This window comes from Daucus carota, chromosome 6, assembly GCF_001625215.2.
Source record: "Daucus carota subsp. sativus chromosome 6, DH1 v3.0, whole genome shotgun sequence".
In the NCBI taxonomy this organism is placed as follows: Eukaryota; Viridiplantae; Streptophyta; class Magnoliopsida; order Apiales; family Apiaceae; genus Daucus; species Daucus carota.
In genome coordinates, this window is record NC_030386.2 from 18,670,597 (window position 1) to 18,693,962 (window position 23,366).

Here is a 23,366-nt window from a genome sequence, read left to right on the forward strand (position 1 = left end):
ACACATGTAAAGATTTATCTGCACTCACAAATTTTATATGTGAATACTACGAGATTTAAACTAAATTGAACTCATTACATGAATCTAAAAACTACACAGTGCACACTTCACTTTTCCACAAAATGTTCTTCACCACTATGACTATAGGTAGCACCTCTATGGCTGAGAACTTGTTCATGCACTTCCCAGTTATGAGTACAGGTACAGAATAGTGGTAAATCTCCGTCTGCTCCACCCACGCACGCAAATATATTTCTATTTTCTACCAAACTATCCCCCTATTGGCTGAGAAAGGTAATAAACCAATTTGTGTGGTAACTAATTGTGGCTGCACACAGTGACGGAACTAGAGCAAATATCTAAAGGGGTCCTTTCCGCGCGAAGCGCGGAATTTTCCCCCCACTATATCATGCAAAGAAGCTGGAGATGAAGAGCTTTCTGATCACTGATGCAAAGATGCAAAGATAAAGCAATATCTGCTATGACAAAATAAGATGTACTGGCCAGGAGCTGTTCTTCTTTAACCTATTGTTTGTGTTGGTGGATCGCGACTTTATTTTAAAAAAATACAATACCAAAATACTCTACCCTCAGTATATACTCAACATCTAAAAAAAAAATTATTTTTTTTCAAAATTCTGGTGGGGGCCCGGGACCCCACAGGACCCCGCCTGCCTCCGTCCCTGGCTGCACAATAGATAATAGACATTCTTGCACGTAACTATGTAACGTAAGAGATTTTTCAAGTAAACTAGATGATGGTGATTTGTAAGAAGTTTTGAAGTAAAGTAGGTGATGTTGATCTGCATGAGGGTGTTCAGTTCAATTCCCACATCGTAAAGATAAAAAAAAAAAAAAAAATTGTCTCGATTATAATCAGCCGATCAACTTAGTCTTTTTAACCACGGTCCACTAAAATATCAGTAATCTACTCGAGATTACATAAAAAAATGTATTTTAACTGAAATTATACTCCAAAACACAGTGTTGTAAAAAGCGGGAATCGGACTTGATCGATGAAGTCGCGGAAGAAGAATTAATCAGAGATTAATCGGATTGATCGGTGATTAATCGGAGATTTAATCAGTTCGGCGAGTTACGGAACAGGGATTAATCGTGATTAATCAGCAACTTTTAGAACAGAACCTAAACATAAATTTATAGAATTTTTTGTTTTAGTAGGCTCAAATAATCTTTTTGTGTGAGAACGTGATTGTACAAGGCAGGGGCCAAGGAGCTCTTTCTCTCCATTCTTAGATTCTTTTCATGCAGTTCCTTATCTCCCTTTAATCATTTCGGTGCGAATATTTTAAAATACTATATTGGCATCAACTTAAACTAGCATATTTTCATGGAATCAAAATTAAAATCTTCTAATTATTTCGATTTATTGCAAATATAAATTCATCATCTATAAATTTGTAAGCAATAATGAAGAAAAAGACATTAGATTTGATGCCTATTGTATGGAATAGGGTGCAGAATCAACAATGGCCCATTTCCATAAAGAAATTTTTGTGCTTATAAAAGTGGAATTTGTACATGTGCATATTATCAAAGTGATTGGAATAATCACTTATGTCCAAAATAATTGGAATAATTACAGATATAAAAGGAAAAGGAAAGGTAGCTGAATAAACCAAACTCACTGATACAGTGATACACCCACCAGAGACTACTAGGAGATTGGGTACAACTGACAAGGGGTCAACCAAAATTCAAATTCTAATATTTACATTTTTTATTTTTTAAGAATGATAATCTGTTTATCTTTATGTACATAGAGAATAATTTTGATTATAACAAAAAATATTAATTTACAAATTTTTTTAAACAAAAATATCATTGTATACTGTTAAAATCAAAATATTAAAAATATAGAGTATTTGAACCTCTTTTATAAAATATTTTTTGCTTTTATTATAACAAACATACATAAAAATACATTCATTAAGATTTATTTATATGATTTTTTTTATTTATAAGTCTTGTAACGATCTTGGGAATCACCGAAAATTTATTTAAACATAACCAATACAAATTTATTAATCTAAACTTGCATGTTAGTTTTTTCAAATTTTAGATATTGTTTTAATATGAATATATTTTTAAATTAATTTGATATTTTTGAACATATAAGTGATAGAAAGAAATATTATAAATCGAGCTAGTTCATATTGAGTTGGGCTTGTGGCATATGTGAGTGGATCCTAGTTTAAAGTTGGTCAAATCTTAAACCCGATTTTGATTGCAGCTAGTCATGTCATATTGGCCTCTTGAGGCCCCGTGTATATAAGAAGTTGTCAAACAGAAAGAAACCCAATTTTTGTGAGCCGCAATTACAAATCAGCAAAGTTTGAATCATGCAACTCTTTTTTGGGCTACATACATGTTTCTACGTTAAAACAGCCCAATTCTGAAAAAGTATATAGCCAACATCTTAATACTTGGAAACACGAAAGAAAAAAATGATAGTTAATAACAATGAAATAGATCATAGATGTATCTATAACCCATCCTTATTCAACCGTAGAACTAGGACGGAGCATTCGGTCGGTTCGGTTGTTCGGCCTACAACCGAACCGAATCGAAAAAATCGAAAACCGAATTTATAATTTTTCCTGGACTGAAATTAGTTTTTCTTAATAGAAATGGGCACTTGCTTCTTCTTTCTTTTTTTTTTTTGGCAAAAATGGCTTAATAGCCTTACAAATAAGTATATGTTCTACTGAATTCTCGGGATGAGTGAGGGTCGAACCCAAGACTTAGGACGACAGAGGATAAACACTTAACCACTCGAGCTATTCAAACGTTCTCAAATGGACTCTTACTTATTCACTAGCGTTTAACTAGTAAAGTAGAAACATTTGCTATGAGAAATCTAAAAGACACTTTTAATTTTAAGTTTAAATTAACTTTAATTCATAATTCAATTTTTTATTTTCAAAAAACTAATTTTTAAAAAACTACTCTGAGGAGATTTCTGGGTTAGAGATTTTGGTATGTGTCACAAAAAGCTAATCAGACGGCTATTTATTAAATAATTTTATCAGAAATCGTTAATACAATCCGCTAGTCAAAAGACTCAAAACATCTACTTCAATCAGCTAGTCAAAAAATCTAATTTAACCCGCTAACAGCTAATCCCAAACAGGGCCTATAAATTATTTTTTTAATCTTAGCCAAACGCTCTCATAATTATTAAAAAAAATATCATAAAACGGTTGTATTATACCAAAATTGAAATATACAAAATCTGGATGTACAGAGTTTCTTTCATTCAAGAAATTATATCATCTAACCGAAAGTATGTAAATACTCCGGATGTTTAGATAACATTGCCTTTCAAGTCAGAAGAGAAAATCCACCAAAAAAAGGCCTCGTTAAAACCCCTCAAGAGTAAAACCTTGTGTGCCTACAAAATTACATCATTTACAGCACATGCTAGAACTAAAGTCTTCTTTATTTCTTTCTATCAATATTTGTAACTCAATTGTCTTGTACCTTGAGGTCGCGTCCTCTCGAAAGCAACTTTTATAAGCAAATTCATAAAATCTTTATATAACATCCTGAAAATAAGACAAAACCGATAAAAGGAATATGAGTGAATTTGAAAAAACTAAAATAAAGACATAATTGAGTCAATATTATGACACTTAAATGCCTCTATAGGCCAAAATTTCCCCAATCATGGTCGCCATAAATGGTACAAAAACCATTAATTAAGAATAATTAATATCCTTATTTAAGACACACTTATCGCCCAATTAGCACCCTTCTTCTCCGGTCTTTTCTGGATCTCTCCACGACCGCCATAAATGTTACGACTTTGTTATGCTAGAAGCTCCTGCATCTGTAACAATTAGCACTGAAAGATACTAATAACATTGAAAGATTACATAAAGGACTTAAATAATTATTCAAACAATGCACAAACAAACAGATAGGCAGTCAGTCACATTAGACATGACAAATACAGAGTCGACAATATTGATCAAGTGAAACAAAGAACTACTTCAACTTAAGTATAAATTATTGAATTTGAATAACTCATTAATAATTCATAAGTCATAAGATATTAAACAAAGTTTAGGACAATAGAAACTGAGGGGACACTTTCCTCCGATGCTTAACATGTGCCCCCTACAAAATACATGCAGAAACTCTTTTAAAGTACTGACTTTAAACCCTTTCGCGGGGACGTTAATCAATACGGACTATCCGTCGTCTCGGCTTATATCCGACTCAAAAATATGATACATGTCTCATATCTGTTTTGAAAATGATACAAATCTGACGAAAAATTCCCTAATATGGCTTATAAATTATTTCTTAAATCTGAACCATGCGCTCTTATAATTATTAATTGAATAACCATTCATAATTCATAAGTCGTGCACTTTCCTCCTATGCTTTAACACGTGCCCCTAAAAAATACATGCACAAACTCTCTTAAGAACTAGCTTTAAACCTTTTCGTTGGGACGTTAATTGGGACGGACTATCTGTTGTCTCGGTTTATATCCGGCTCAAAAATATGATCATATTTCATATCTGTTTTGAAAATGATCCAAATCTGACAAAATCATGCCCGACTAATATATGATTCCGGATATAAACACCCCCATACCCGTTCAGATTAGGTCACATATAATTTTTCATAATATGATCCATATCCAAATATGGTCTATGGTCAGTGTTACAGAATTCGGGAATCGGACCTAATCGGTTGAGCTATCGGTTTAGAAATTAATCGGAAATCGGGGATTAATAGGAAGGATTAATCGGAGTGAAGATCGGATTTATTTTAATATTAAAATGTTATTTAATATTTAGTTATTATTATATTAGCTATTTAGTAACTAATATGTTTACTATATTCATAAAATCTATAATTATTCATATTTAAAGTAATATAATATTTTAATTTTAATAATTTATCATATATACTTTGATTAAGAAATATATATAAGGATTAACCGGATTTCAAAAATCGAATCGGTGGCCGATCTTGCAGGGGATTAATCGGTTAAATCGGGGATTTTTAGAACACTGTCTATGGTTCATATTCGATTAAATTATTAACAAAATATTTTTTTCTAAAATTAAATTATTATTTTGAAAAATAAAATTAGCGAAATATATATTATTATTATTAATACAAAATACATGATTCTTAGGAAAATATACATATTTATTAGGAAACGTGTGGTTCATTTATAAATTCTCGAAGATCAAAAATTTCCCTCAAATATTCTATGAATATATTATATTATATTATATTATAAGATAATCATCATAAATACAACATTAATCATAAAATAACACTCACACCCCTTGCATGCAAACTCTACAACCCTTCAGACTCTTTGTATACAAACACGCTTCACTCTCTCTCTCTCTCTCTCTCTCTAAAACCCACTTTCTCTCTCTACAATTTGAGCTTCAAATTCACCGATTAACAGATTAATTTCCCATTTCAAAGCTTCCGTTTCTCAATCAATTCAGGTAATCACGATAAGCCCTACTTTTTGAATCCCCAATGTCACTGATTTTAAGGGTTTTGAAAAGCCCTAATTGTTTCAAAACCCTTTCGGTTTTTTCATGATTTTTGTGTGAATACGTGGTTTTTGTGATGATGTGAAGCTCACATTTTGATTTTGCATGTTTTTTGAATTAGGGTTTTGTGGAAGTTTGATTTTTGGGTTATCTGCTGTTTATATGTAATTTTTTGATGTGTTTATGTGGCTGTTGATTGTGTTATGATGGCTAGATTTATTTGTGCATGTTTTGTGAAGTGGGTTAGTGATTTTTTATTTGCATTCCTTGAAATTAAGGGGTTTCGAGATTTTTTGGCCTATTATTTTCAATTTGAGTTTTGGTTATTTTTGTTGAATTTTTGCAAAAGGGTTTTTGTGGAATTAAGGGTTTTTGTTCAATTTGAAATTGTGCATGTTTTGTGAAGTGCATGTTTTGGATGCTTGCGTGTGTGTTTAGTGTTTTGTTTGGGATTCTTGAATTTGAGCTGTTGATTTTGTATGTGTTAAAAGGTTAAAGATGAAAGAGAAAGAAGAAGAAAGCTCGTGTTCTGCTATTATGGATGGATTTATTACTGGAATCCAATTTGCCTTGGCTAGTCGAGATGAGATTGTGAGTAATTTTTTGTTCTGTTTATCTTTATCATGCCCAGTTACTTGATGTGGACTACTTTTTCATCTTATTGGGCAAGATCAAAATTGTGCAATGAAAGTGTAGCCCCCTTTACAGGGTTATACTTGATAAGGATTAGCAATATATAAGATGTATTATTCTGTACAAAGATTTACTTGATAAAATGAAATGTTTACGTTTAGACTCCCAAACCTAAAGTAGTACAACTTCTACATTTTTTAAGTGTGTATATATATATATGTATCACACTTCGTTTTGCTTTTCTGTCATGTAGTCCAAATCTTCGAACAGTGACTGTCCTATCAGTCATGCCAGTCAGTTGTCAAATCCGTTTCTTGGTCTACCCCTCGAGTCTGGGAAGTGTGAATCTTGTGGTACAGCTGAAGTGGGGGAATGTGAAGGTTCGAAAATATGCTTCTTTGGGACTTTATATCGATATGTTGGTGCACAATATATTGTATAACTGCTTCTTTTCTTATACGGTTTGTATATTAATTTTCAGGACATTTTGGATATATTGAGTTACCAACCCCAATATATCATCCTTCTCATGTGACTGAATTGAAGAAGCTGCTGAGTTTGCTTTGTCTAAAGTGCTTGAAAGTGAAAAACAAAAAGGTAACATCCAAACATTGCTCGTGTAAGGAAGAACTATCATTACAAGGCTTATTTATTGTTATACACTCTATACTTATTTATTGCTGAAGCCTGATGGAATATCTTGTCTATTAAGAAGAGACGTACTATAGTTTATTTATTTATTTGTTATTTTAAGAAATCTCACCGAACTGGCTGTAGCAACCCTCTTTTCCCTAATTCCTTAGAGCATGAAAAAGTATAAATACTTACATTCCGACGACCACCCCCTTTTGAGGACAAAACAAGTGCATAATGTAAATATTTATCCTGTGGTCTAAACCAAATGTATTGTTTCGGTTCTGACTTGTAACACAGTAAGTGCTTTAATGTTCTTTTCTCAATTTTTGGTTAATGCTTTTGCTCCAATGGCTGTTTCTCACTTTGTGTCATTGAAATTATGCTTTTCAGAATCAGACGAAGAACGTTGGTGTAGCTGAAAGAGTGTTATCGTCGTGTTGCGAGGTGAGTGACCAACTTGGAGAACTGCCGCATGTAGTTAGTAATTCTTTTATAAATTTGCAAATATATAAATGTTTTTGCCTGCTGCTTTGAAGCCATATACAATTACACGTGTTTGGAGAAAAATGTGCGACTGATGGCATCTGATATTTCTAAACTAATCCAAGTGGGCCCACATTAATTAGAGAGCCTCTAAGAAATATCAATTACCTTAACATTGGTGATTTACAGTATCACTGATTCACTGAGTTGATTATATGTTCAGTGTGATGCAACAAAGATGAAAACCAACCAATGTTTTAGTGTAAAAGGAAGAATATACAATAATACATTTATGATCTGTATGCCCTGCGGGTATCAAAAGATGCAAAGTAATGATTTCGTGTCTGCAACAAATTCCCATGAAGTCTTCTATGCTTTGTTTACAAATTTTATTTTTTAGAAATCAGCTTGATTATATATTTTTTTGGTTGATTTAATCGAGTGTTATATACCTTTTGATATTCTTTTCTTGTGGTGAGAGGAAGTTTTTTGACGAACATGATTTTCTACTTATCCCCCCCCCCCCCCCCCCCCCCCCCCCCCCCCCCCCGGGTTATCTCTGGGTGTGCACACACAAAAATCTTGTGTATGAGATCTATGAATTTGTTGACAGAAGTTACTAACATTTCACAGTATGATTTAGTCGAGCCATCATATGCAGCTTTGTATTAAGTAACCAGGGAATTAGTTGAAACGGGCACTGTAAATGAGTGAAGTATATTACATAATTTAAATAGCTAATATATGATCTATGAACGGTTAGCCTTCTGATTGGATTTCAGAGACAAACCTGAACCTGTTGGATATCTACAACTATATATATGAATGTGGTTTAAAAAAACTATATATATGAATGTGGTTTAAAAAAGCAATTGATGTAAATATTGAAGTCGCTTGCATACTTATTTGTACGTATAGAGATATCTTTTGTTTCAAGGCGAAACTATGAAAGCTGTTTTTTGTTTTGTTTTTTTAAAATTCACTGATAAAGAGATGCCAGGCTTTTTTTGTTTTGTTTTTTGTTTTGTTTTGTAGGAGGCTTCACAAGTCTCTATCAGTGAGGAAAAAACGTCAGATGGTGCGTGCTACCTGCAGTTGAAGCTACCATCTAGGTCACATCCCCCAAATGGCTTCTGGCACTTTTTGGAACGATATGGTTTCCGCTATGGTGATGACCATTGTCGACCGTTGCTTCCTGCAGAGGTTTGTGCATCATTTCCATTTCAGTCTGTCAGTGTGTCTACGCTATATCTATTTTCTAGCTTCAATCTGGTCCAGGGGCATTGGTCGGTCTCTTTATCGCTTGTCATGCCTGTTGAAATGTTCTTTTGCTGGTGCAATGGTTCATGTTATCAATTGGATATGCCCCACTTCCATTCTGGCACACTCTTGTTAATGTTATCAGTTCAATATGTCCACCAAAATTCTAGCACATTCGGATGCTGGCCATCTTGTAATATGAATTTAAACCCATGATAAAATCACTATGATAGTGATATGTAAAATCTAGAGTTTCTTTACCATGATAGTGAAGAATCACTATACACTTTCTATTCAGTATTTTTATTGCATGCCGGATTCTATTGGCTGTGTTACAGGTTAGTTTACGTATTTCGGTAGGGTATAGCTAAAAGAAGTCATGTATGTTAGATTTTTTTATCTAGGTTTGAGCTTCCCACTTCAGTTTGGCTATTCAGTGAATGTGCAACAGGCACACACACACACACACATCTCCATCCAAGTAGCAATATTTCAATCATGTTTAGATATGTTGCTGTCAGAAATTATCCCCCAAGCTTATGTTATCGTTGTTTCCTGTTGGACTGTACACTCTTAATTATTGAAACTGAATGTGTGATAGATCCTTCTATTGCTTCCTACAAACTTTTAGCTGGTGTTGTTGCTTGATTAGACAAAAGCGATCAAGGAGGACTGCATATCATTTAGCCTGATGTAATATGGTGATAAGAGAATGAGTAAATTTATTTGTGCTTTCTGCACAGGACTGTTTAGCTAGAAGAATAAAACCTTATGAAACTTATTATTTCTTTTGTTTCAAATTATTTCTTTAGTTATTTTTTGACTGGGTACACCTGATTTTTTCCTGTCCCCCCCCTCCATTCTCTATATATAATATCTATGATCAGGTTATGGTAATTCTGAGAAAAATTCCTCAAGAGTCTAAAAAAAAGCTTATAGGGAAAGGCTTCTTTGCTCAAGAGGGTTACATACTGCAGCATCTTCCAGTTCCTCCAAATTGTTTGTCTGTACCAGATGTCTCTGATGGAAGCAGTGTCATGTCTTCTGTAAGTACTTTCATTTGTATAAATATCTATAATTTAATCTAGAAAAATACGATTCATACCCTTAGTTAGCATTCTTTCCCTTCAGGATCACTCCATATCAGTCCTTAAAAAAGTGTTGAGGCAAGCAGATGTAATTAAAAGTACAAGGTCGGGGATCCAGAATTTTGAGTCTACTGAGGTTGAAGCCAATGACTTGCAAGTGGCAGTTTCTCAGTATCTTGAAGTTAGGGGTACGGCCAAGGTATTCCAATAACTTCAGTGATCATCTGTTATAGCTGCAAACAGTATGCATTTTTTCTCATTCAAATGTAAAATGACTGTATTTGTTTGTCGACCGGCAGTTTGGAAGTTCTGCTATTGGGAATTGGGTATTATACTCTGCATCATGTTTGGTTACATAGTAAACAATATTCGATTTATTGCATTTCTCAATATTCACCGTAGCATTTCAGTGTTCTTTTTTCTTGCAAGCGGATGCGTACATGGTATACAATGTTCACTTTATTGCTCTTCTTAATATTCACTATAGCATGTCAGTATTTTGGTTTTTTTGCTAGTGGATAGTCTATATATCATTTGGTATTAGCATTTGATTGGAAGAAAATGAAAATATTTTGTGCGGAAGTGCTTAGATTAGATTTTATCTCCTCTTTCATGCTCTACTAATCCTACAATATTTCCTGAGATCTCTTTCCCCAAGTGACAGAACAGGGCATCCTTATCTGTATATAGCTATGTGGTGGCTTTTGGCATGTCAAAAGATTTTAATTGAATTTAGTTGAGAAATTTGATAAGAATACTTTATTAGAAGTTTGTTGCTATTAAATTAATTTTTTTATTTGTAGGATTATTTCTCTCTTCTAGTTTCCACCAAATAATAATCCTGAGCGATATAGAAATTTATTGATAGTACTAAAATCTGTGAGTGAAGAATGCTAAAGCGGAACTAGTTATATTGATTGTAAACGAAATTCAATAAATTCTCTTCAATCTTTGAGTAAATTAATTTTTGCTCTGTTTAACGGGATTTTTTTTCCACCAGGCATCCCGCGACGTGGATGGACGTTTTGGAATAAAAAAAGAAGGTAACAGTTCCACGAAAGTTTGGCTTGAGAAAATGAGGACACTTTTTATCAGAAAGGGCTCTGGCTTTTCCTCTCGCAGTATAATAACTGGTGATCCGTACAAAGATGTGGGTGAAATTGGTTTACCTTTTGAAATTGCTCAGAGAATTACCTTCGAGGAGAAGGTTAATCAACACAATATGATGTATCTACAGAAGCTAGTTGACCAAAAGCTATGCTTAGCCTACAAGGATGGTTCGACAACATATTCATTAAGGGAGGGTTCAAAAGGTCATACATTTCTGAGACCTGGGCAAGTTGTTCATAGGAGGATTATGGATGGTGATATTGTTTTTATTAATAGACCGCCGACAACCCACAAACATTCCCTGCAGGCATTAAAGGTCTATATTCATGACGACCACACTGTCAAGATCAACCCTCTGATTTGTGCCCCACTTAGTGCTGATTTTGACGGGGACGCTATACATTTATTTTATCCCCAGTCGCTGGCAGCAAAAGCAGAGGTTTTGGAGCTATTTTCAGTCGAAAAACAGTTGCTTAGCTCTCATAGTGGAAACCTGAACCTGCAGCTTGCTACAGATTCTGTGTTATCTCTAAAACTTATGTTTAAAAAATATTTTTTTGGGAGGGCTGCCACCCAACAACTAGCTATGTTTGTTTCTGGAGTTCTACCCATCCCTGCCCTACTGAGAGCACAAAGTTCTGATTCCCTATGGACTGTTTTGCAATTATTGCAAATTTCTCTGCCTCCCAAGTTTGACTGTTGTGGGGAGAGACATAACATTTGGCAAAGCCAAATATTAGATGTTGATTATAATAGAGATCTGATGCAGTCCATCATCAATGATGTTGTCTCTTCAATTTTCTTCGGAAAGGGTCCAATCGAGGCCTTGAGATTTTTTGATTCCGTGCAACCTATGTTGATGGAAAACCTTTACACAGAAGGTTTTAGTGTTGGATTAGAAGATTTTTATGTTCCAAAAGAGATAATTCAAAATTGTGAAGCCAGAATTCAAGAGTATTCGTCTATATTATATCGCATGCGAGAGAGCCATAATGAGCTCATAGCGTTGCAGTTGGAAAGACAAATCAGGAGTCTAAGAGTTCCAATTGCTAATCAAATACTCAAGTCATCAGCAATTGGGTACCTGATTGACTCTAAAAGTGAGTCGGCTATCAACAAGGTAGTCCAGCAAGTTGGATTTCTAGGATTGCAAATATCAGATAGAGGTAAATTTTACTCGAAGACATTGGTGGCTGACATAGCTTCACTTTTTCGGACCAAGTACCCTTCCGGTGCAAGCTACCCATCTGAGGAATATGGGTTGGTACGAGGCTGCCTAATTCATGGACTCGACCCTTACCAATCCATAGTTCATTCAATTTCTAGTAGAGAAGTAATCGTTCGATCATCCAGAGGGTTAACTGAACCGGGGACACTTTTCAAGAACTTGATGGCCATCCTTCGTGATGTCATCATCTGTTATGATGGAACGGTAAGGAATGTCTGCAGTAACTCGATTATTCAGTTTGAGTATGGGATGCAGACCGGAACTTTGTCGCAGAGTATTTTTGCAGCTGGGGAACCAGTTGGTGTGTTGGCTGCAACTGCTATGTCAAATCCTGCCTACAAGGCAGTTCTTGATTCTTCTCCCAGCAGTAACAACTCGTGGGCAATGATGAAGGTATGACGTTTATAATTTTCATAGTTTTTGTTACGAGTATCTCATGACATTGTTTTAAAATGACTTTATGTAGGAGATACTGCTTTGTGGAGCCACATTTAAGAATGACGAAGTTGATCGTCGGGTGATACTATATTTGAATGGCTGTGATTGTGGGAGAAAACATTGTGGGGAAAATGCGGCATATATGGTCAAAAAGCAATTAAAGAGAATTAGTCTAAAGGATGCTGCAGTGGAGTTCCTGATTGAGTATGTTCTTTCCTTTACTCTCACCTCTTTAACATGTCTTTAGTATATCCGTCAACTGATTCTAGTTTATGGTCTCTCAAAATTGTCAATTTCATGATCTACGATTTGCAAGGAACACGATCTTTTTCTCTCTTTTGCCAAATCTTGAACCTCTTCTAATTAGAAGGCAATCAAATGCGATTACACCACTTTAAACTGCTTTTGCTAGATCGTTTACTATCTTTACTAATGACATGTGAGTGTAGTAACATCTGTTCTTATCTTCAGTTCGTATGTTAGTCTAATGTGTTTGTTATTACTGTGGCTGCTTTGTGCATATGTTTTATGTGGTGATATTGTTTGTCAAGTATATCTATATTACACCCTTATGGCTGGCCTTCTATATGTATATTAATGTAATAGTAGTCCTTGAAGCAATATCACTGAACCTTCATTGCTTAGATGTTTACTGAAATCTATAATGTTCTCACAGGTATAACTCACAGCAAACTGATTACTGTAGCGCCAACATTGACGCAGGTCTTGTGGGTCATTTTCATCTAAACGAGGTTGGCCTGAAATTTTGTAAATAATGTCTTTTTATATGATGGTCATATGTGATTACAGTTGGTATTTCAAACTTTTTAACAGGACTTGATGAAAGATTCAAATGTACGTATTGATGATGTTTTTGAAAAATGTCAAGATACTCTGCACAAATTTTCAAAGAAAAAGAAAGGAAGAGTTGGGATTCTGTTTAGCAGAATCGGTTTATCCGTCAGGTTGGTTTCTTCTTATCCATATTTCATATTTGGAGTATAAAATTATCAATTTTACACGTAGACCTTGCGAACTTGTTTGTCTAGCTTTTACCGCCCCCCTCCCCTCCCCCCTCCCTGGTTACAATTTAAATGTTTCATCTTTTTTATGACAGGAACAATTGATGAATGATATACAACTAATAGTAACATGGTTTATATCTTTAATTATGCTCATGTCTTGCAGTCAGTTTTGTTCTTTCCGGCAAACACCTGGAAGTAAAGGTTGTGACATGCCTTGCTTGAAGTTCTTTTGGAAAGATAGTACTGATATTCATTTAGAGAAGGCGGCACACATTTTTTCAAGTACTATATGCCCAGTTTTGTTGGAAACAATAATCAAAGGTACATCACAACCATTCATTCTCTACTGTTTTCATATCCGCAATTACATATTCACTTGTAAGAAATGGTTGCTTTCTTTGACATGCTACATCACTGCTTCTTCTCCAGTTGTCACCTTAATAGACTTGATGACCAATATTTTTGCGAATTAAGATGATATCATATACGGCACACTAAATTGCCTTCTTTTTGGAAGCCTAGGACTGTTAAAGACCATAAACAATTAAAAAAAATACTGAAACTTTATTATATGCTGTAAATGAACAGGCGATCCGCGAGTTTGCTCTGCAGATATAATCTGGGTAAGTCCTGATACAACTTCCTGGATCCGAAATCGTTCCAGCAGTGAGAAGGGTGAGTTGGCTATTGATGTGGTCCTGGATAAGAAATCCGTAAAGCAGACAGGAGATGCGTGGAGAATAGTATTGGATTCCTGCCTTCCTGTGATTCATTTAATTGACACAAGGAGATCAGTCCCTTATTCTGTTAAGCAACTCCAGGAATTACTTGGAATATCTTGTGCTTTTGAACAAGCCATACAGGTATTGTCATTTTTTTATATAAGCTACTTAAGAGTTCACTACCACAACTAATAAATGGGTATATATTTGAGTAGTGTATGATAACACAGTGTCCTACTATCTTTACTAAATTGCCAGCACTCTTGAAGTGAACCGTTTATTTATGGGGGATGAATAGTAAACAATAGGCATTGATATTACTTGCGGTCTGGCTTTGTTTTAGAACAATCAATTAGTTAAGATTATTTTTAGTTTTGGAGAGCATTTTTTACTTCCCTCGTGTTAATTAGCAGAACCACATCTATGACTTAATGTCATATGGGCCAAATTTTTTGTTACACTGTTCGCCTCACTGTTTACTTGGACTCTTCAATTTTGTTCTTGTACCTGTGTCAACTGGACATGACATGGGTATGCTGCAGGATCTGTGTCAGATCTTGAAACCAGGGACTTCATCTTGTAACGACCTACGTTCAAAAAAATATAGAAGACCTTACAAAACCTTGTTTGTAGAGAGCAAGGTCCATATATGACTTTTTCTATGTTATCCTTTGACTCCGTAACCCGGATATGACACACATACTCATATAACATTAATTGGCAGAAGACACTAGTGACACATACTTTTTAAGATGGAAAATGGATTAAGAACTTATAAATGCTCCATATGTTATGCTTTTATGCCAAGCTCACTTGAACTCGCATCCAAAAATCCTAATTTTCAAAAAACTAGGTATCCGGTTAACTTAGCGTGTTTTTATTACTGCGACTATGGTCTGTTGCTTTGGACTATTGATCATGATTTTTTTTTAATCTAATGTACACAGTACAAGATCTATTACTTCGATGTTATACTCTATAGGATGGTAGATAAGGAGTAGCACAAACTGTCACTTCCATCGTTCTTCTGATGCTTCTGCCCTATTTTTGGCCTGTTCTTTGCAGCGCCTCTCAACATCAGTTACAATGGTAACTAAAGGTGTGCTGAGAGAGCATTTGATTCTGTTAGCCAATAGTATGACATATTCTGGCAACCTTGTTGGATTCAATAAAGCTGGTATAAAGGCATTGTCTCGATCTCTGAATGTGCAAGTACCTTTCACCGAAGCAACATTGTTTGTGAGTAAAATTGTTTTTAATCTACCTAGACAAGTTGATATTTATGCCAATTTTGTTGGCCTAGTCTCTAACTTGCCTATTTATGATATACCCTGCATAGACTCCCAAAAAATGTTTTGAAACTGCTGCTGAGAAGTGCCATGTGGATTCATTGGCAAGCATTGTAGCCTCTTGCTCATGGGGGAAACATGTTGCTGTTGGTACAGGCTCTTCTTTTGATCTACTTTGGGACACGAGAGAGGTAGACTGTTTACTCCTATTTTTCTTTTGGTTTTGTTTCATATAGGTAAAACTTTACGAACGATGTACTGTTCTTTTTTAGGCTGAACTGAAGGGAACCGATGTATACGATTTTCTAAGTCTTGTGAATAGCAGTTCAGGGGTTGAAAAGAATAGTGCCTGCCTCGGTGCTGAGATTGATGATCTTGATTGGGCATTCGACTATGATGAAGAGGCGCTGTCCCCGGTGCATGCTTCTGAAAAGCCAGTATTCGAAGACATTATTGACATTGAAAATCCCGAGGGGAATGGTTGGGGCAACGGGACGACAGAACCTGGATCAGATGAAGTTCAAGTTTCTGGGTGGAATTCAATGTCAAATGAAGAGGCTGGTGACCCTTGGGGAAAGAAAGTGGAAACACCGCAAGTTGAAGTTCAGGTTTCTGGGTGGGATACAATGTCAGACCACCACGATAAAATATCAAACGAAGAGTCTGGTGACCCTTGGGGAAGCAAAGTGGAAATACCTCAAGAGTCAGGGTGGGCTAAGAAGGCTGAAAACGGGAAAAAGAAGCAAGAAGTGGAAATTAAAGATGTTTGGGGAGAGAAGAAGGCAGATAAATTGGACTCTGCATGGAGTGAGAAAGCTAGTGATCAGGCAGAAATGTCTGGGGACATAGGTCAACTATCAGGTTGGGATACAAACAGGGATGGAAATGCATCATCAAACTGGAATAAGAGGGATATGCCATCCCTACCAGACGGAAACCGGAATTCTGTTCAGTGCAACAAAGCTGAAAGATCACGAAGTGACGCATGGGAAAACGTGGGTAAATCGCAGAGTGATGCTTGGGGAAACAGTGATGGGAATGCAGGCTTGTGTAAGAACGATAAAAATGACACCTCAGATTGGAACAAAGACAGCACTAAGGCTGGCAGCAGTCAGAAGTCTGGCTCATCTTCCCCATGGTATACGAAGCCCGACCAAACTGATGAGTCTCAATGGAGTCATAAAGCTACCCAGCCTGCCAAACAATCTGAATGGGGTCAAAAGGATGATGAATCATCAAACTGGAATAAAGGCATCCAAGTGGACGGAACTCCAGAACCTGGTTCTTGGGGTGTCAAGTCTAGTAGCAAGCAGCAGCCCGGCGATGAAGCTGATCATTCTCAATGGAGTCAGAAAGATGCGCAGCCAGATATGCAATCCCAATGGACTCAAAAGGATGACAAAGTTGACTCATCAAACTGGGATAAGGACACACAGGTGGATGAAACTCCCAAACCTGGTTCATGGGGTGTCAAGTCTAGCAGCAGTCAGCAGTCCGGCTCTTTGTCTCCTCGGTCGATGGAGCCCAACAAAGCTGATGATTCTCAATGGAGTAAAAAAGATACTCAGCCCGATCGTGCGACGGGTTTGGGTTCTTCAAGTGGGTGGAAAAAGAAAGAGGGTTGGAGTTCCTCTAATGCTGCTGGAGAAGGTAGGCCCAAGAGTAATCGTCCATATAAGCCGATTGGAGGGACAAATAGTGAATCTGTTCCGGTACCGATGACTGCTACAAGGAAACGACTAGATCTGTTCACAGCTGAGGAGCAAGAGCTTCTTACGGAGATTGAGCCAATCATGCAGTCCATTCGGAAGATTATGAATCAACCAGGGTAATCATAAGTTCTACATTTATATTCGTAAAAAAATGATACTTAAACTTAATCTCTGATTTATGCTGGATAATGTTTATAATACCATGCCTATCATACATCTTTAGAACGCCGATAGACTACTGGACCGTTGATATCTAGAATCCTCCCTAGGTCTGCCATCTGTTTTAGAAATCTGTAATTATTATTTAAAGGTTTTGGTTTCAGGAATTTGGCAACCTTATTTACAATTTTCCATTTGATGATGTCAATAGTTAGTAGGTATATCTATGAAGGTAGTTCCATTGCACATTTTGTATGCACAGGAGTTCTGAAACTGTAACTAGTTGCAAGTCTTGTCTTTAAACATGTACCGGCAATATAGAAAATTTCATGTTCAGGTGTTTAGGGATTCGATTTTTTTATAGATTGAAATGTAGAAGATATATTGACTGATCATGATGTTAAGCAAAAGGATAATTTGTTAGAAAATGTATAGTAGATGTTGTTTTTGTTAGTATTCCTCTCTTTATTACCCTCACTTAATGATTTAGAAAAGAATAATTAAAATCAATAATATTGTATAAAATTCATGAAGGCGCACACGCACACACACATATCAGGTTCATCCATATTAGTCACACTTGCACTTTAGTAGTTTAGTTTGTCCGAATTCACGAGTATGTGTATGTTGATTTAGTACATTTCATATGGGTGGTAGAATTGTGTGTTGTTTCGTCGATTCACTGTTGCACAAATTGTACAGGCAAGTATGTTGAAGTATGTCTCTGTGACATGTATTTCAGAGAAAATGTTACTGCTGCTTCAATAGAATACTTGTCTAATAATAGATTAAAACCAATCACTGATGAGCTCTGCATCTATGTGTTTTTTTTTACTTGTGTGATCAAGAATTTTTTTTTACTTTTTAAAATTTCTCCTGTTTCCAAAGTGGCTGCAATTCGTGTCTGAATTAGCAACTGAATATTCCACTCTATGAAAAAGGTACAATGAAGGGGATCCTTTAGGGACAGAAGACCAGGCATATATTGTTGACCACGTCTTCAATTATCATCCAGACAAAGCGGCAAAGATGGGAGCTGGGATCCATTATGTGATGGTATGACACTTCTATATTCCAACAGCAGTGCAATAAACATTAATATACAATGTGTAGGTGTAAACAACTATTAATTAAGGTATAAAAATAGACATAAATATAAACTTGCCGCTAATGGTTCGACCTGCATAGTAAACTTCCCACTATATTGCCTACTTTTTTTCTTGCTCATTCATTTCACCAACAATTCGAGCAATTCTTGTAGCTTTTGTGGCATATGGGGTAGCTAAATCTTATCAATTGGCATTACATTGTCACAAAACAAATTACTGATGCTTTAGATGCGACTTACAATTTGGTCCAGATATTTCTTAAGATTGGTCTTTTTTATAGCTGACAAGTTACTTGAAGTTCATTTTTTTCTGTAAACTGGTTATTTATGTTGAGTTCACTCGAGTGAAGCTTTTAACTATTCTTTTTCTATATTCCACAAATTTTTAAAATTATTTTCAGCAAGTCCTTTTTTCCAATTACCATAAACTGGTGAAGATATTATTCTTGTACAAATCAGAATATCCTGAAGTCTCATTAAGTAATTGACTTCTTGATTAAATTGACAGATAAGCAAACATTCTAGTTTCCAGGATACTAGATGTTTGTACATAGTTAGTACTGATGGCCGCAAAGAAGATTTCTCGTATAGAAAGTGCTTGGAGAATTACATGAAAGAAAAGTTTCCTGATCGAGGTGAGGCTTTTATGGCCAAATATTTGAAAAGAAATCAACAACCTCGTCCTGGATGGAACAAGGAGCGTAGTACTCCTGACACATCAAATTCGGCCGTGAAAAACAAGCGCAAAGGCTGGGGGAATGGTTGGGGAAATGAGGGCAGTGTTTCAGAAGCAGCAGCAACAGAGAACAAAGGTGGCTGGGGTGATCCGGGTAGTGGTCCTGGAGCAGGAACAACTGGAGGCAAGTCTGGGGGCTGGGGTGATGCCAGTAGTGGTCCGGAAGCAGCAGCTGGAAACAAGTATGGTGGCTGGGGTGGTGGAGGTAGTGGTACCGAAGCAGCAGCAACTGGAAACAAGTCTGGTGGCTGGGGTGACGGAGGTAGTGGTACCGAAGTAGCGACTGGAAACAAGTCTGGTGGCTGGGGTGATACTGGTACTGGTACTGGTGCTGAAGCAGCAACAACTGAACACAAGTCTGTCTGGGCTACTGCCAATAGTGGTGCCCCTGAAGAAGGTGAAACCGTCAACAAGCCTGGAAGCTGGGGTGATGGGGGTAGTGGTGCCGAAGCAGCAGCAACTGGGAACAAGTCTGGTGGCTGGGGTGATGGAGGTAGTGGTACCGAAGCAGCAGCAACTGGAAACAAGTCTGGTGGCTGGGGTATTCCTGGTACTGGTTCTGAAGCTGCAACAACAGAACACAAGTCTGGCTGGGCTACTGCCAATAGTGGTGCCCCTGAAGGTGGTGAAACTGTTAACAAGCCTGGAAGCTGGGGTGATGGGGGTAGTAATGTTACTGAAGAAGCAGCAACCAAGAAGTCTAGTGGCTGGGAATAGGAGCAGGGCAGCAGTTTCTTCATTTTTGTTTGTCATCGAATTAAATCGTTATGGTTGCTTTCTAACTCAGTTGTGTACAAAAACAATAGGCCTAGCATGTGTCTCTTGTAGATAAATTTAGAATGATTGAGCGAGCTGCTAGTTTTAACGACCATGAGCAGTTCGTAGGCTGTTGCTACTTTGGTTAATATAACATTACTCACCCTGTTTATGGTGGGATGTTTAGGCCCTCGCTGGTAGTGCTGCTTGATCAACTCTTTCTCCCCTATCTTTGTTTTAGCATTTTCCCAGAGATCACTCTTTTTTTTATTGCCGGCCTTGTTCATCCTCTTTTTTTACTTGTGCTTATGGCTTATGCTTCCTATAAAGCTCTCCTGAATTTTAGTTGGTTATTAGATTGTTAGTTCTGCTTGTGTTTAGGGATGGTAGTTTTACCCGACCCGATGGATACTCGACCCGTTCCGACCCGATTGGGTCTACCCGAACCTGATTTTTTTGGATTTGGATTTGGATTTGGATCTTAATTTTAGACCCGAAAGAGTTTGGATCTGGATCTGGATCTCAGGTATTCCGAACCGAGACTCGACCCGAAACCCGATTTAAACCCGATCCGAACCCGAAACCCGATAAAAACCTGATACAAAATATTATATATATATATATAGGATTAAGATCCTAAGAGAACTTTTTTATCGAGAGAACCAAGAGAACTAACCAATCCACCGTAGATCATCCATTATAATCCAATGGCTACTATAATTACAAGATTTAGTAAATATATATATATATATCAATAATTCAGTAAAGGGCATAATCGGATATCAATAAAAAAATATCTTCAGCACCAGTATTCATATATGACCATATAAACAGATGATTTGATTAACATAAATAATAATAAGATGTAATCAATTGATTTCCTTGTTTATATCTTCCATATCTTAATCAATCAACGAGAGCATTTAATACGTATTAACTTTGAATTTCAAATTTCAAATTTCAAATTTTCAAAAGATTTACCATGATGAAAATATTTATTCATCAGAGATTCTTTCTAATATTTAGTTTTCTAATAAAGATTTTTCAAAATATTGTATAAATATTTAGTTACAGAATTAACTTGCAAAATCTATTATAGCAAACAATCAAAATTAAGATTCTTTAAAATATTCACTTATATGTTTTCTTATTAGGAGTTTTTATAATGATCTTTAAATACAAATTAAGTTAGTATTACATTTCAATAATAAAATTTTGAGATTCTTTAAAAAAAACTTAAAATAGATATTCGTTCAATTACTTAAAATAGATGTTTATGTCAATTTTATAAATAAACATTTTAAAATTCTACTATATATCATTCTTCGATATATGAACGAACATTCCAAAGAATCTTGGAACATTTTAAAGAATCTCAATTTCATACCAATTATATTTTGTAATATATACTAGAATCTAGTATTAAATATTAATTTTATAATTGAAAGAAAAATATAAATGTAAAATATTCACAAGAATCTTTAAATGTAGATATATAGAATCTTAGCATATTATAATATGTAGTAATTCAACTAAATATTGAAATAAATAAGTAACTTAATTTATTATATTATATTTTAATAATGAGAAATGAGTTAGTATTTAGATTCCACAACTCTTCTTTTACTGATAAAAAATATAAATGTGACGGTAATTAGTAGATTCCTTAAGAGAATATAATTTTATTAAAATTCAATTATTTAGAAAGATAAATATAACGTTAATTAGTAGATTTTTTTTGAAGGAATATAGCTGCAGTAAAATTAAATTATTTAAAGCAATTTGAGAGAATATATTTGTGTATTAAAATAAATACACAAGTATTTATTATGAAAATATTATTTGTTGGGAGATTCTCTTAAGTGTTTTAAATAAATGAAAATTAAGATTCTTTAAAATATTCACTTATATGTTTTCTTATTAGGAGTTTTTATAATGCTCTTTAAATATAAATTAAGTTAGTATTATATTTCAATAATAAAATTTTGAAATTCTTTAAAAAAAACATTTAAAATATATATTCGTTCAATTTATTAAAATAGATGTTTTTATGTCAATTTTATAAATAAATATTTTAAAATTCTACTATATATCATTCTTCGATATATGAACGAACATTTTAAAGAATCTTGGAACATTTTAAGAAATCTCAATTTCATACCAATTATATTTTGTAATATATATATTAGAATCTACTATTAAATGTTATTTTTATAATTGAAAGAAAAATATAAATATAAAATATTCACAAAAATCTTTAAGTGTAGATATATAGAATCTTAGCATATTATAATATGTAGTAATTCAACTAAATATTGAAATAAATAAATAACTTAATTTGTTATATTATATTTTAATAATGAGAAATGAGTTAGTAATTAGATCCCACAACTCTTCTTTTACTGATAAAAAAAAATATAAATGTGACGGTCATTAGTAGATTCCTTAAGAGAATATAATTTTATTAAAATTCAATTATTTAGAAAGATAAATATAATGTTAATTAGTAGATTTTTTTGAAGGAATATAGTTGTAATAAAATTAAATTATTTAAAGCAATTGAGAGAATATATTTGTGTATTAAAATAAATACACAAGTATTTATTATAAAAATATTATTTGTTGGAGATTCTCTTAAGTGTTTTAAATATATGAAAATTTTAATTTACTATATTCCCTTTTAATAATGTGAAACTAGTTATTAAGTAGAATCTACAATTTTTCTTTTAGAGAAAGATAAATATGACGGGAATTAGTAGATTCTTTAGGAGAATATAGTTATATTAAAATTTAATTTTTAAAAAGATGAATATGACTGTCTGTTGTGAGAGGAATTGATACAACACCCCCAGAACCGTATAGCACAATTATAGGGATATCTGTTACAACTACGAGAATCACGGCTAGCTCTTAGGGGCTACCGTTGACATAAACTAACGAAACAAATGAGAAACAAGTGTGTTTAAGGGCTGAGCTTGCAAAGAACCAAACAACGAGGCCGGAATTATGGAATTCCGTCCTGCAATTGCCCGGAAATATCTGTCACAAAGGTTACACGTGCCTCTCTTTAGAGTGTAGAACTCGTGAAAATGATTCTCGTCCCTTTGCAAGGTGCCTACATACCCTATATTTATAGGGATCAAGCCCATGTAGTTCTCGATTTAGGACTCTGAAGAGATAAGCTCTTATCCCCTCTAGTTTAGGATAAAACAGCCTTCTTTCAGTAGTTATCCAGCGGTATCCCACTCCAAGTAGGTCACTTGAAGCCTTCATCTTCAATATATATCCGAATATATGTGAATTATCTCCTCCCATCATAATTATCTTCATAATAGATGCATTTATCCCTTAATTCGTAGATAAATAATAGCTGATACACTCCCAATATGTCTCCAATTCGTCCTCCTAGAAACAAGGAAGAAGAG

The 23,366-nt window shown here is 34.9% G+C and overlaps 1 protein-coding gene across 1 annotated transcript; it reads left to right on the plus strand.

Moving 5' to 3' along the window:
- Positions 1 to 5,338: 5,338 nt before the first annotated feature.
- On the plus strand, positions 5,339 to 20,227 carry LOC108227362 (DNA-directed RNA polymerase V subunit 1). The gene is made up of 19 exons (XM_017402464.2): positions 5,339 to 5,507; positions 6,050 to 6,149; positions 6,445 to 6,571; positions 6,673 to 6,788; positions 7,218 to 7,271; positions 8,346 to 8,513; positions 9,458 to 9,616; positions 9,702 to 9,857; positions 10,659 to 12,389; positions 12,463 to 12,638; positions 13,111 to 13,186; positions 13,269 to 13,399; positions 13,623 to 13,780; positions 14,048 to 14,322; positions 15,247 to 15,420; positions 15,521 to 15,661; positions 15,743 to 17,298; positions 18,283 to 18,397; positions 18,958 to 20,227. The coding sequence occupies exons 2-19, from the start codon at positions 6,057 to 6,059 to the stop codon at positions 19,900 to 19,902; spliced, it is 6,351 nt and encodes a 2,116-aa protein (XP_017257953.1). The 5' UTR covers positions 5,339 to 5,507; positions 6,050 to 6,056; the 3' UTR covers positions 19,903 to 20,227.
- Positions 20,228 to 23,366: the final 3,139 nt, after the last annotated feature.